This window comes from Mauremys reevesii, linkage group 2, assembly GCF_016161935.1.
Source record: "Mauremys reevesii isolate NIE-2019 linkage group 2, ASM1616193v1, whole genome shotgun sequence".
Taxonomy (NCBI): domain Eukaryota; kingdom Metazoa; phylum Chordata; order Testudines; family Geoemydidae; genus Mauremys; species Mauremys reevesii.
This window is the reverse complement of record NC_052624.1, coordinates 170,277,541-170,290,249: the sequence shown is the minus strand read 5'-3', so window position 1 is coordinate 170,290,249 and position 12,709 is coordinate 170,277,541. Positions and strand designations below refer to the sequence as shown.

At 43.9% G+C, this 12,709-nt stretch overlaps 2 protein-coding genes across 3 annotated transcripts in view; one reads left to right on the top strand and one right to left on the bottom strand.

Annotated features, from left to right (window-relative positions):
• The window catches only part of DUSP22 (dual specificity phosphatase 22), a 176,611-nt gene that overhangs the window by 53,073 nt on the left and 110,829 nt on the right, over positions 1 to 12,709 (top strand). For both annotated transcript variants that reach the window (XM_039521403.1, XM_039521404.1), the window contains exon 2: positions 12,127 to 12,226. In XM_039521403.1, the coding sequence (XP_039377337.1) occupies positions 12,127 to 12,226 (100 nt within the window). The remainder of the gene's footprint in view (positions 1 to 12,126; positions 12,227 to 12,709) is intronic.
• The window catches only part of RIPK1 (receptor interacting serine/threonine kinase 1), a 63,888-nt gene that overhangs the window by 46,687 nt on the left and 4,492 nt on the right, over positions 1 to 12,709 (bottom strand). Inside the window, exons 2-5 of the mRNA XM_039521397.1 lie at positions 8,307 to 8,404; positions 7,967 to 8,131; positions 3,858 to 3,988; positions 1,730 to 1,841 (exon numbers count right to left, since the gene is read on the bottom strand). Coding sequence (XP_039377331.1) covers positions 1,730 to 1,841; positions 3,858 to 3,988; positions 7,967 to 8,024 — 301 coding nt within the window. The 5' untranslated portion in view covers positions 8,025 to 8,131; positions 8,307 to 8,404. The remainder of the gene's footprint in view (positions 1 to 1,729; positions 1,842 to 3,857; positions 3,989 to 7,966; positions 8,132 to 8,306; positions 8,405 to 12,709) is intronic.

The window sequence follows — 12,709 nt, the reverse complement described above, 5'->3', positions numbered from 1 at the left end:
ATATTATATGCTTTCCCCTCCCACACACATCAGTGGTCCTTGGATTCATGATCAGACAACTTACATTTCTATTTTCCTCCATGTCTTGAACATATTTCACAGTCAATTTGTAATATTTATAGGCCCACATCTTTTATTAGATATATTTAGAGAGGTAATTGGATTAATGGATACAGGATATGTTAGACAAAGAGAGCAATTACTAACAACATATCAGTAAAGAGGATTGTCAAGCTGACTGCAGTGACTCAAGACACAAACCTCTAATTGGCTGTGAGCTCTAAATTTAGATTTCACCAACTAATTATCAGGTGTAAACTATAACAGCCTTAACATGGAGTCTGAGACAGTCCCCTTGGATACTCCGATCTGATTCACCACCCAGGTAAGCTTGCCTTTTTGATAGGTGGTCCCTTATACCAAGTATCACAGCAATATTCAGGTTACTCCTAATCACAAAGGACCAGTCACTTACCCCAGGTCAATCACACCTTAGATCTCACAACAGACACAATGCTTGTAGACAGTCCTACAATAAACTATATACAGATTTATTAATAGGAAAAAGTTATTTAGAATGTATAAGAATGTAAACATAGATACACAAATTTAATTACAATTTTGTTACAAAAGGTAATAGAAGCTTCTATAATAAGTAAGCTCTTTGTCTCTTTGGGCTAACCCAGGCTAAACAGCTGGGGACCTCTTGTTTACACCTTGAAAACCTTGCCCTCTCAGAGTCCAGGTAGCATAGAGATCTTCACTTCCTTCTGTTTAGGGGTTTAGTCCCCCTCCTGCCATATGCATTCAGCTGCAAACTCTGCTGATGGTGAGGAATCCACTTGCATGACTCACCTTTGTGGGGGGAAAAGCAGAGCAACAAAGTTTTATGCTCTTTAATATTCCGCACTAGTCTGTTTGGAGTCAATGGGGTTTCCCTCTCGGAGAGGACGTAACCCCTTTGGTTGCAGGTAATAAGATTTTTTTTTTAAAGTGGCAAATGTATTCCCTGCATGTGAAGTCATAAATGTCATACAACTGTGGCAAAGACTCAGGAATATTTTTTTATGTAACTGAACCAGAATTTTTAGTCAAATAAATAAAAATAGTATCCCTTAAAGCCAGAATTTTCAGAAGAGCTCAACAGCCATAACTGGGGAAAGCCTTTCAAAAGAGCTCAGTACCTAACATGTTGAGTTTTTTAAAAATATATCTGGCCACTTAATTTTGGTCTCCTGATAATCTGTCTCCAATTGCTAGTGCTGAACTCTTGCTGATATGGCTCTACATTGCTCTCTCTTCCCTGCACAGTTCCTTCTAGAACCTTCAAGACCCCCTTATGCCTGGCATCCTGACACACTTTTTTTAAAGTATGCGTATCCTCACAATCAGCATCATAGGAGACTGATTAGCAGTTTTAGGGAATTAATCCCATGTGACTTCCTCACAAATATTCTTAACTAGAACTTCCAAGCATCTGCATTGTGCTGCTATAGAATTTAAGAGATGTGCCAAATTTTACCCTGACTGCAGTCTATCAATTCCTGTTGACTTCGATGGTGGGAAGCGGCGGCCAGCACATCCCTCGGCCCGCGCTGCTTCCCACCGCCCCCATTGGCCTGGGACAGTGAACCGCAGCCAGTGGGAGCCACGATTGGCTTACCCTGGTGAGCCATGTGCCAAAGGTTGCCAATCCCTGGCCTAATGTAACAGTTCGAGGAACATCCCTTGAGCAAGCCATCATCATAACACTGTGGGAAGTTGTGAGAAAATCCTTGGACCAAGACTCTGTCCATCCAGTCTTTCATGATGGCAGGCATGTTGAACCAATACAAGGGTAACTGAAAAGCAAAGGATCCTGTTAATACTGAGATATAATTGGCAGAGGCAGGGCCGGCTCTAGTTTTTTTGCCACCCAAAGCAAAATAAAATTTGGCTGCCCCCACCCCAGCCCTGGGCTCTCCCCCTGTACCTGCACCCCCTGCCGCCTCAGTTCTGGGCCTCCCCTTTCCCACACCCCTCTGCTGTCCCAGCCCTTGGCTCTTCCCTCCCCCCACCCACACCCCCTGGCATCCCAGCCCTGGTCTCCCCACACCTCGTGCTGCACTAGCTCTGGGCACCCCTTCCGCCCCACCAGTGCCCCCCACCCACACACCCCCTGCCGTGGGCTCTTTCCCCCCCACACACCTGCACCCTCCTTCTGCCCCAGCCCTGGGTCACTGGTGACTTGCTCCCAGGGCAGGTCATTCAGCAGGAATTTTGGATGTGCACAGAACACAGACAGGATTGGTTCCCATATGGTTACAGAACTGCAGTAAAGTGCAACAATTTTCAGCTTGTGTGATTGGAGGATATCTGGATGCATATTATAAGACTGTCCTCCATAAATGGGGAAATGTCAAGGTGCCTTTATTAGTCTTTTGTTCCACTCTTTGTTTCTATGTGGAATTTGCCAATGCAATATCACTGTCTTCCTTTCAAACAACTAAATAATAATTAAAAAAAGGCAATGGCTGTTGAAAATAGCAATTCCAGTCCTAAAAACCACTGGGAAGCATTTCTTGCTCAATTTTATCCTACTTTTTCTACAGCAAATTACAGTGGATCAGTATATTTGATTTGGGAGAAATGAAGTAACAGCTGCCCAAATTGAGCTTGAGCTTGAGCACTCCTGAATTCTGAGGTGTTCAAAACTGAAAGGCAGGTGCTAGATTCCCTTTCTGAATATTAGCTAAATCTGGAAAGGAAAAGTCAATTTCTGCTTCCATGGCTCAGAAGTGGAAATCCTCCTACTTGCCTGGTACTGTATCTAAAGCTGCCCAGGTCCAGAGCCTCCCCTCCCTTAGTTTTCATTTTAAATTCTAGTGGGATCCATGTACCTCCCTTGCTAGGCTTCAGATAGAGAGGGGCACTGTCCATTTAGTCCACCCAATTCCTTCTTTGGGGGCTGCCAGGTGAGGTCACACCAGCATCCCTAATCCAGTCTGGGGATGTCTTCTGAAGGGGATATCGGGGCCAAAGCCTTCTACTCCTTGGGAACACTTGTTCCCCATTCACAGTGCCACCCCGCTCTAGCAGTGAGCTCAAGCTGCTGCATGAGGTTTCACTTACCATACTCCCTCTCCCACTTTCCTGTTGGTAGTGGCCAAGGGAATGCTGGGAAATGTAGTTCTTTCCCTGCTCCAGGGCTGGTTCTATAGGCAGGGAGCTAACCAAGGAACTACAGCTCCCAGGGCCCCCTGTTGGTTCTCAGGCTGGATCCCTGCTAGCTGCCGCCCCTGCAAATGGGCTGCCCCAAGCAGCTGCTTGTTTTGCTGGTGCCTAGAGCCGCCCCTGGGCGGAGGTACACCATTTCCTTTGGCCTTGTTTCTACGCTAAAAACATCTTATCACCTTAATCAGTCAAGCCATTCACAGATCAAGCACAGTAAATAAAGCCTATCATTCAGAGGATGCAGGAACTATATTTGCTTAAAGTTGTGGGTTTTTTTGTAATATTCTTTTGAAAAATGCCATGAGATCTCCAAATGATGGTGACTTTTCAGAATCTCTTACACCTCAACCAAAAGATGAGCCTTCTGACAGACACTGGTTTCCTGATTCATGGGGAAGAGGAGCGGTCAATTTTCTGTAGCACCTGGCTTTTTTTTCATTTCTGCTATTGACTAGACCTTACCGCTTACCTGTGAGATCACAGTCCAAGCCTGATCTGCATTATCAGAATGGGCAGTGCGTTGAAAGTAAATGATAGTGGGAGTTAGGTGTCTAAACTTTCTGGCTTTTTATAATCTCCTTATTACTGTATTTGTTTTAACACCATATTAAGACTATAAGATTATTAATAAGAAAAATCATGACCTGAAAAATCACTAACTTAGCTTCTTGAACCTTCCTCTGTTCCTCAATCAAATCACTGGCCAAGCATCTTCTTTTGTAAGCTTCCCATGATTCCACTCCATCATCAACGTGTTCTGATTTGTGCAGGCAACCTGTGGAAGAAACATATAAACATTGTTTATCCCACTTCTAGCACTAAATCCACATAAGATAATTAAATACAAGTCACAATCTACTGTCCTAGATTGGAATATTTCATCCCATTGATTTATCATGAGCCACACCATATTGTAAGGAATGATAAATGAACTGCTACCAGAGTGGTGTAAAAGGACCTTAATGTAAATGAAAATCAGGCTATCAGAGTTTAGGGCCTGATCCAGAGCATCTGCTAAGGAGTGTCCCCTCTTCCTGAAATCCATGTGACCAGAGTGGGTTAGGACTTTTCAAGACCTGATGCGGAGCACAGATTTGAATCAGACGGTTTGCAACCTTCCTTGCCCACTTCTGCCAGTGCTTTTGCAACATCATTCTTTCTGGTTTGGTTCTAACAGACACTGCCAGCTCTGCCAAATTGCATTATGGCTTTGTGCTTTCACTTCCTAAATTAGAACAGCACCAGGATTAAAAACCTACCTCTTGGTGAATGGCTTTCTTAACTATGATAAACCCTTGGAAACCAGTTTTAAATTTAATATGATTTCCACTGGGTTTCTCTCAAGTTTTTACTAAACTAATAAATGGATAATGGCATTACCATATTCCATCAATGTGAATCATACTTAACAGATAAGACAAACCCCAAACATGCATGAATGAACACTTGGGAATTATTTGCAGAAAACATCTGTAACCGGACTGTTCCTTGAGAGGAGGTGTTTTGTAATGATGCCTCTTTAAGAAGACACACAAACACTTGTAAGTTATAATACACAAACATTTGGGCCCAAAGGCATAGGGCTATTTAAAAACCTACAGTCTTATTCGTAAGGGCCCAATCCTGCTACTGTTGTAGTCCGTGGCAAAACTGTCAAACTCAAGGGTGTAGGATGGATTCCTAAAGTGATATCCTCTAGTACCATGGTTTTCACTGGAGGGTCTGCAGACTATGGGCAGGTCTACAATACGGATTACGTTGATCTAACTTATCTTGCTCAGGGGTGTGAAAAAGCCCTACCCCTCGCAAGCGATGCACGTTTCACGTGGTCCACACCAGTGCTATGTCAGCGGGAGACGCTCTCTCACCAACATAGTTTCTGCTTCTTGTCAAGGTGGAGTAATTATGCTGACGGGAGAGCCGGCTCCCATTGGCAATTGGCATAGCGCATTTCCACCAGACACGCTCCAGCGGCATAGCTGCATCAGTGCATCTGCTCTGATGTAGCGCTGTAGTGTAGACTTGCCCTACGTCCAAGGGATCCGCAAAAGGTAAACTAAAGTTTCAGAGGGTACGTCTACACTACGGGATTATTCCGAATTTGCATAAACCGGTTTTGTAAAACAGAATTTATAAAATCGGGTGGAGCGCGGCCATACTAAGCACATTAAATCGGTGGTGTGCGTCCATGGTCCGTGGCTAGCGTTGATTTCTGGAGCGTTGCACTGTGGGTAGCTATTCCCTAGCTATCCCATAGTTCCTGCAGCCTCCCCCGCCCCTTGGAACTTCCGGGTTGAGATCCCAGTGCCTGATGGGGCAAAAATCATTGTCGCGGGTGGTTCTGGGTAAATGTCGTCAGTCACTCCGTCTGGGAAAGCAACGGCAGACAAGCATTTCGTGCCTTTTTCCCCTGGATTGCCCTGGCAGATGCCATAGCATGGCAATCATGGAGCTTGTTTTGCCGTTTGTGACTCTCACCGTATGTGTACTAGATGCCGCTCACAGAGGCGATTCAGCAGCGCTACACAGAAGCATGCTTTTGCTTTTTCATGACAGCAGAGATGGTTACTAGCCATATTGCACCATCCAAACCCTTCCATAAATTGGAACTGAGGATGATCATGGCTACCAGTCCTTTTGTACCATTTGTTGCTAGTGCCCCTGGCCGATCAGCCATGTGCGCAAAAGCCAAGATTAGTTACTAGCCATATTGCACCTTCCATCGTTTTGTACCATTTGCTGCTGTCATAAGTGCCCCTGGCCAATCAGCCAGGGGCGCAAAAGCAAAAATTGGGAATGACTCCCTGAGTCAATCCCTCCTTTTTGGTATCTAAAAATAGAATCAGTGCTGCCTAATATAGGCAAGTGTACTAGAGAACCACCGTATCATAGAACCAGAGAGCACAGCTGCTCTGTGTCAGAGCCTGCAGAAATTATGATCTGTATGCTATTCACAGGTGGTGCTCCTGTAACAACCCCACCTGTTGATTCCGTTCTTACCCCAGCCTTTCTTGGCTACCGTAGCATTGTCCCCCCACTTGTGTGATGAATTAATAAAGAATGCAGGAATAAGACACACTGACTTGTTAGTGAGAAATGAGTGGAAGGCAGCCTCCAGCTGCTATGATAGTCCAGACAGGACATTAAGCAGTGTGTAGGAGAGAAGCCCAGCATCCCACTGCTGGTCCAGGGGCAACTGAATCTTTTCTTTACACATGAAGGGTGGGGGCTGATGGAGCTCAGCCCCCTGTTGCTATGATGAGGATGGTTACCAGCCATATTGCACCATCCATCCACCAGAAAAATAATTAGGGCCAATAGGCTGATGACGAGGACGGTTACCAGTCCTTTTGTACCATCAGCTGAGGCTGATGATGAGGATGGATTTCCATCATTTTGTACCATCAGCGCCCATGGCGGGGGGGGAGCAAGGATGTTGGTGTTGAGTGCTGCACTATCGCGTCTATCTGCAGCATTCAGTAAAGATAGGGTGACATGTAAAAGAGTCAGAGGATTGTTTTACCTTTCGCTTCTGGGGGTGGGTGGGGGGTGGGTGAGTAGATTGCCAAGCTATGCCCTGACCCGCGGACACTGTGTTTGACCCTAGAAGCATTTGGAGCTCAGCCAAGAATGCAAATACTTTTCGGAGGCTGCAGGAACTGTGGGATAGCTTCAGTCCTCCAGTCCATGAGCATCCATTTGATTCTTTGGCTTTCCGTTACGCTTGTCACGCTGCAGTGCGCTGAGTCCCTGCTATGGCGTCTGTCTGGAGATTTTTAAAAAAGGATTCTGAATTTCATCTTCTGTAACGGAGCGCTGATAGAACGGATTTGCCTGCCCTTACAGCGATCACATCCGCATGTCCATGCGGGAGCTCTTTTTTTATTTTGATTTCGGACTGCATCGCCACCCGTGCTGATCGGAGCTCCACGCTGGGCAAACAGGAAATATTCAAAAGTTCGCGGGGCTTTTCCTGTTTACCTGACCACTGCATCCGAGTTCAGATTGCGGTCCAGAGCGGTCACTGGTGCACTGTGGGATAGCTCCCGGAGGCCAATACCGTCGATCAGCGTCCACACTAACCCTAATCCGATATGTTAATACCGATACTAGCGTTACTCCTCTCGTTAGGGAGGAGTACAGAAACCGGTTTAAAGAGCCATTAAAATCGATATAAGGTGCCTCCTAGTGTGGACGGTTTTGGCGTTAAATCGGTTTTACGCTCCTAAAACCGATTTAAACGCCTAGTGTAGACCAGGCTAGAGATGAGACAAGGCAGTCTGTTTTTCTGATCAATCAAAAGCATGTGAATACCCCCATCTATAGGTCAAAACCTGGAAGTGGTGGTGTTGTCATAGAAGCCCACTTTAGCACCCTTTCTCCCGCTGCATCAAATGTCAGGCCGAGCATGTGCCATGCTGTTCAGTCAGTTTTCAGCCTAAGACTTCTATGGTAGGGGTCCACGGACTAAGGGATGAATTTCCAAAGGGGTCTGCACTTCCATTTGAAATTTTTTTAAGGGTCCGTAAATGAAAAAATGATTGAAAACCACTGCTCTAGTAAATGCCCACGGAAAGAAAAAGAAGTCTTACTAATTAGCTATTGATTTACACACAAAGTCTCCCCATTTTTAATACATAGAGCACCTAATCCTTATATCAAACAATGCAGCTCTGGTGTGTCAAATTGGTAAGACTGCATTTACAATCCCAAAGAGAGAGACATTTAAAAAATGCACCTCAACTAGTCTCACCAATAATGTCATTTCTTGTTGCTCTTGGCTCAAATTGCATTGCGTAGAGATCAGACATGATGATGTTGCAGTCCTGTTTCCTCAATTCTTCTACTGCACAATTTTTTAAGGATCCATTCAGAGATTTGGGCTCTTGATGTGCATAAAATATTAGTACTTTTCTCCCTGGAATTAAAAAGAAAAGCAAGTTCCCCAGATACCATGGTGATGGATACATCTGAAATAGTATGCAGAGACAGGGCCTCGTACTCCATTGTTCAGCACCTTGTGTACTCTCAGACCAGTGCAAAGTGAGGAAAACGCTACTCGGTCATAATGGTAGCATTTTATATCCACTTACCATTGTTAAGTGACTATGTGAAGTGCTGGGCAATGGTGAATCTGGCCCATTGAGTTAATCTGTGCTGAAGTGGGCTTCCCTAATTGGAACTCAGTGGACTAAGGGGAAAGAAAAAAACAAAAGCTGTGTTTGTAACATCAGTGCCTGGAGTTACAAGTTAAAATCTTCTGCTTATTTTATAACATGGCCCCACTTTCTCCTGGCAGTATACTCAAGGAACTAAACAAATAGTTAACATCCATAATACAATTTTTAATAGAATCAAAGCAGTATTTTTGATTCACTGAGCACAAAGGTGGGTGGGAGGTGATGTTCCTACATACATGAAGACAGTGGTTTATTTATAAAAACTGCAGTGAGAGGAAACTTTCAAACATGGCTTAAAACTGAGGTGAGGTAGACCTGCAGAGAGGAAAAGCTGCATCTCTGAAGAGCCAACACAGAAAAAGGCATGGTTATCTGATTAACTAAATTTCAGTGGTAGAAGCAAGGGATGGATATGCTAGTTTCCATCAGCCTAATGATTAAGTTGGAGGTTTCAAATATAGCCAAGGGTATCTCAGTTAAGGGCTTGAACAACCACTATACTGTTTTATCATCAGTCAATATAAAGAATACTGTAAAGAGTATATGTTGATCTATTAACCAAGTGTGTTGCTGATTCTAGCACCACATAAAAGTTACAAAGCAGCCCTGCCAAGAGGGCATCAAGCATTGTGGTCATATGGTTGATTTAATAAGAATATAAATCCATTTGAAACAACTATGATCTCACTCAGTAACTTATTCAAGAAAATAAAGGAAGGACAGTCACCCATTCGTTGCTTAAGAGCCTGTTCTTGCAAATCCTAGGTGTTGAGTAGTCTGCAAAGTGCTGAGTAGCATCAATTCCCATCCAGCTGAAGGCACTCAGCACTGTAGGTTTGGGGTAAAATTTCCAAAGGCACCCAGGTCCACTAGGACTTAAGAAAGTAAGTGACTTAGGTGATTTTGCAAATTTTACCTCACAGCCCCATCCAAGCACTGATGAAGCTAGGACATTTCCGATTCCAGTCTGCACAGCTCCAAAATGAGTAACATTCTATTGCTAGGGAAGGAAAATGATCTCTCCTTGCCTGCCATTTTACAGGAAGCCCTTAATAGTCTTCCTCTCTTGAAAATCCAATATTGCCTCTAAAAAACTCCCCAAAGAGAGAGGTGCTCATTGGACAAGCACCATAACAATGAAATGGGCATGCTTTTCCTGGCTGAAAGTGCACACCGAGTCTGAAACAGGAGGATACAGGCTGCAAATAATAATTAAAGAAACAAGAGGTGGTGTAGACATACAGCTTATACTATAACTACAAGAAGCATATGATGGTGTACTGTGATATGAAGGTTTTATCAATGTAAATTTTTGGATGGCTGCTTAGTCCGTAGTGGTGAAGTGACATGTAAGTTATGTACATCATCCCACACAAGTATAGACACATAGTGAACAAGAATCATTGGTATGCTCTGGCTACTTTGCACTGCTCCAGCAAAACGTCTGTAAACCCACCGTAACTATCTGGTTAAACTAGATTTACAGCTGCTTTCATCAATGTCTACAATGAATTTTACTAATTTGGAAGGTGCTAATTCCTCTAATAGCTTCTCAAAAAAACACTTCAAAATCATCTCTATCCAAAACTCTCCATGCCTCAGCATACGTTATAAAGATTTATATTAAATACTCATTGAGTTGTGTTCATCACAGGCAAATACTGAAACCTGCATTTCAGCCTCCAACATCTGCCTTCAAAACACTCAAACCTAGCCTGAAGGCAGTTTGTAACCAAAAGCACTGAGTCTTTGGGTCAGAGTATGACCCCACACTCACACGGGTGAGCACTTTCTCACACAAGTACTCATAGCTGTAACTGCTCACCAAGGTGTGTTAAGAGCTTCACCAAATGCCCCTTTGTGTTTGCCTATCATTAAAATCATAGGCTAAATGCATTCTATTTATTGTGAAGACTGATACCTTATACTGCGGGTAGCCTTACTGAAGTCCATGGGACTACCTGTGGAGTAACAATAGGAGTAACAGTCAGACTGGCCCAGGGAGTCCTAATTTGTATACACTACCAGTGTCATTGTAGCCTGCAATAAAACACTTTAAACTAATCTCCATGAAAGCAAATGGGGCTCCATTAAAATGTCACAATAAGCGGCATGGCATGCATGAGTGTGTGAGGTTTGCCACTTAGCATAAGTCCAATACGTCTATTTCCTAGAACCGCCGAGTCTTTGCTGAGCTTTTCAAACCATCCTCCTGGCAACTTCTATAGTTGTGTAATCTTTGCAAGTCCCCTGCTGCCTGGCTGCTTTAGCATCTGTGTAAAGTTCAAACCCACCAACACCACTTCCAGCACAACCTATTGCACTGGCATAAAGACTACTTCTTTGCTGCAAAAAAACTGTGTTTTTATATCAAGGTAGGGGTGTCAGGGTTGCCAATTTTGGTTGGATGTATTCCTGGAGATTTCATCATATGACCATCTTTAATTAAAGATTAATATTACATTCCTAGAGACTCCAGGCCAACCCTGGAGCTTGGCAACCCTAGTCTCAGTGTCAAAATCACAAGATTTTGCGGTGAAGACACAGCCTCTAGCTGTCTCAACAATATGCAGCACATCACAAGGAAAGCTGCATGCATCCCAGACTAGGTCTACACTACAGCTTCTGTTGGTGAGAGAGAGACAAGCTTTTGAGCCACACAGAGCTCTTCTTCACCAACAGAAGTTGCTCCAGTAAAAGATACAGTATAATCTCACCCAACTTGTCTCCCTAATATCCTGGAACCAATAAAACTACTGCAAATGATTCCACTAGGTGTCAGGTCAGCTAGGGTACGTCTACAATGCAACCCCTTCCCCCCGCCCCCCAAAAAACAAAACACAACAACAACAAAAAACCAACCAGCAGCAGTGAGTCTAAGGGCATTGGTCTAGACTCTGGCTTCCACTATGGTGGTAAAAATAGCAATACAGATGTTCCTACTCAGGTTGGAGCTCAGTCTCTGAGACACTCCTCCCTCCATTGCTGGGTTTCAGTCAGAGCTCAAGCTCCAGCCCGACTCGCTGCTGCAGGTTTTATTTTATTTATATATTTGCAGTATAAATGTACCCTTAGAGATTAGGTGTTGGTACGCTGGGCAGAGCACTCCCCAAGTGCCTTTGAAGATATGGGCCTTTGTCTTTATATTTGCCCCTAGCTCACACAGCATAGTTAGAACTATGTAAATAATACCAAGAATAAGAATTTCTACTCCGCGGTCTTTACAAAACCATTACAAGCATTACATAATTAACCCTCATGTGGGAGGCAAGGTAAGACAGCTAAATACATATTTACTAACTTCTTCCATCCCTTCTCAAGTCTGCAAACAGACAGCCCAAAACAAGAGCTGAAAGGCCCCAATCTTGCAAATATATGTCAATAAATGTGTGTTTAACTTTACACGTGTGTGTGTTCCCATTGAACTCCATTAAACTAGTCACTAAACATTAAGCACATGCATAAATGTTTGCAGGACTGGGACTTTACACGTTATTAACTGCCCCTATTCAGCTTTCTGGGCTATTAACTGTGGAGAGTTAAATGTAAGCATTGTTAATCATTTCATTATGTATTCTGGATAGTGCTATCAATGCTTCTTCAAGGTGCTCAACAGAATTCTGTGACAGGGTGGCCTAATCAGTTTTAGGAACTGATTTATTCCTCCCCTTTTATGTAATTGTATGGCAGAGAATAGAGTTGCTTGCTCACCTCCCTCTTTTTTATGTTAAAGGATCCCTGAATGTGCATCTCTTGAATGGAACTTCCCCCCACCTCTCCCCGGGCATTTCCCCTTCACTGCACTGAGAATTTGTGTATCCAGGGCCAATAAGGTAATTAGTTGGCTGTCTTCTTCATCCTCTTTTCTCTCTACAGCATTCATCTCTCCAGCCTTCCCTCAGAGCAGAAAAGACATTCACTTTCCATTATTTATTGCTCTCCCTAATGAGTTAATTGGTGAGTGATGCAGAATAGTTGCAGCTCAGCTAGAGCTGGGAGGAGAGTCTCCTCTCATCCCACCCTAAATCAGGACTGAACTCAGTGGAGCCATACTTGTGTAAAGGGAGGATTATCTGTCTAGGGTTTCCCCTGCTTTTGGGTGATAGTACCAGCTGTTCTCTTCCACTTGGGACACAGGCTGGCTCTGTTAGCTATTTCCTCACAATTACCCCGATAACCCAACTGCTGTAAGGACTCACAGCAAATCAGCATGAGCGGAGGCGGTATGTGTAATCCTGGTGGGATATTTTGAGGTAGGGGTCTCTCATGCCTCCTGTTGGAGCTGTCCCACTGTGGATAAATAATTAGAGTCACTG